Source organism: Crocuta crocuta, unplaced genomic scaffold (genome assembly GCF_008692635.1).
Source record: "Crocuta crocuta isolate KB4526 unplaced genomic scaffold, BGI_CrCroc_1.0 scaffold139, whole genome shotgun sequence".
In the NCBI taxonomy this organism is placed as follows: Eukaryota; Metazoa; Chordata; class Mammalia; order Carnivora; family Hyaenidae; genus Crocuta; species Crocuta crocuta.
The window spans coordinates 10,555,057-10,556,882 of NW_027533258.1; the positions used below are offsets into that span (position 1 = coordinate 10,555,057).

General features: G+C 61.9%; 2 protein-coding genes across 2 annotated transcripts in view; one reads left to right on the forward strand and one right to left on the reverse strand.

Moving 5' to 3' along the window:
* TM4SF5 (transmembrane 4 L six family member 5) overlaps window positions 1-382 on the forward strand; it is a 4,580-nt gene extending 4,198 nt beyond the window's left edge. The window contains exons 4-5 of the mRNA XM_077746764.1: window positions 27-210; window positions 289-382. Coding sequence (XP_077602890.1) covers window positions 27-210; window positions 289-303 — 199 coding nt within the window. The 3' untranslated portion in view covers window positions 304-382. The remainder of the gene's footprint in view (window positions 1-26; window positions 211-288) is intronic.
* Window positions 383-1,426: 1,044 nt separating this feature from the next.
* Window positions 1,427-1,826, reverse strand: part of VMO1 (vitelline membrane outer layer 1 homolog) — a 2,096-nt gene continuing 1,696 nt past the window's right edge. The window contains exon 3 of the mRNA XM_077746844.1: window positions 1,427-1,813. Within this exon, the coding sequence (XP_077602970.1) occupies window positions 1,491-1,813 (323 nt within the window). The 3' untranslated portion in view covers window positions 1,427-1,490. The remainder of the gene's footprint in view (window positions 1,814-1,826) is intronic.

Here is a 1,826-nt window from a genome sequence, read left to right on the forward strand (position 1 = left end):
GGTTCCTCACGTGACCCCGCCCGCAGAGGCTCCTACTTGAGCAACCGTACGCTGTGGGACGCGTGCGAGGCGCCGCCCCGCGTGGTGTCCTGGAACGTGACGCTCTTCTCGCTGCTGCTGGTCGTCGCGTGCCTGGAGACCGTGCTGTGCGGGGTGCAGCTGGTGAACGCCGCCCTGGGCGTGCTCTGCGGCGACTGCAGGAAGAAGGAGGTGGGGCGGCGTGCGGCGGGGCCGGGCCGGGGTCCCCCCTGCCCCCCGGCGGCCTCCTCACCCCCCTCTCTCCCGCAGGGCGACCAGAGCTGAGGCCCCCGCCGCCTGCCCGCCCGCGCCCGGACCCCGTCGGCCCAGCCCGCCCCGGAATAAACCTCTGAGCTCTCGTGCGCGTGCGCGTCTCGGGTTGCGCCCTCTGCGCTGCGAGGGGGTCCCGGGACGTCCAGACGCGCCCGGCCTCGGGGCGCCCCGGTGTGGTCCCCGTGCAAGTTCTCTTAACACGTAGTTACCGAGCTGGTAGCGAGCCCTCGCATGCAGTGGTCAGCAAGACCCGCACGTTCCATGCGCCCCAAGAATTTCACATTCCAGGGGAGCGAGATAGGTGCCTTTTTAAAAAGGCAGTATTCCCTTTAAAAAAATTTTTTTTTAAATTATTTCTGAGAGAGAGAGACAGCGTGAGCAGGGGAGGGTCAGAGAGAGAGGGAGTCACAAAATCTGAAACGGGCTCCAGGCTCTGAGCTGGCAGTCAGCACAGAGCCCGACGTGGGGCTCGAACCCACGAACCGCGAGATCATAATCTGAGCCGAAGCCGGTCGCTTAACCGACTGAGCCACCCATGCGCCCCGACAACTTCTCTTTTTAAAGAAACACACTGGTAATGGGATAGGTATTGGCTGATAGAGGGGCTTTTGAAAATAAGACGAAGTCCGAGAAAGTGAAATTCGAAGCGGGAATTNGAAGCAAGGGTGAAGGTCCTACTTGGAAATCCCTAGGTAGGAAAGCCACTCTTTGATGACTTTTGTAGGGAAAAGAAGGAGATTGTGGGAAAGACAAATTAGCGTTAGCCCTAGAAAATGAAGACTTAAGGTGTCATAGCGCTCTCCCCTCCTAATTTGGTAGAAGTTTCTTAAGCTGAGGTCACGGGTGGTTCAGAAAGGAAACAGTCTGGGCTCTTAACCAGGGCGACGTGTCTGCAGACGCCCTCGCAAACCCAGGGACTTCCTTAACTTGCATGCAAAATTGTGTTTAAGGGCGTGTTCCTTGGTTGCGTGGGTCCGTGACTTTGCAGTCAAACGCTCTGCCACTGACCTAGACCCCCTGGGCCCGTGACTCTGAGTGGCCTGCCCGGACCCCCGAGACCGAACCCGAATTGGGGCCAGCACTAGAGCGCCGCTGCCTCCAGCCCTGAAACAAACGAGACGGAAGCCGAGACGGAGAAGCTTTAATAGCGAGAGAGGCGGGAGGAGCCTGGGGGGGCGGGGGGCGGGGGGGCGAGCAGGTCAACTCCGGCAGCAGAAAAAGCGCACGTCGTTCAGCGCGGTGTCGTCTCGCAGGCCCCTCGGCCCCTCGACCTTGGTCTGCAGACCGCACACGCCCTTCGGGCAGGCCTTACTCCATTCTCCAAAGTCGCCCCAGGACAGGCCGGGCCCCTCCAGCTCCGTGCCGTCGGAGCAGCGGAAGCGCACGTTGTTGGCCGCCGTGTTGTCCCCGGGGGTCGTGGGCGCCTCCACGCGCAGCGAGAAAGCCACGAGGAAGCCGCCGCCGGGGCACCACAGTGGCTCGCTCCACGCGCCCCACCTACGAGGGCGGGGGAGAAGCGAGGCTTCTGCTGTTTC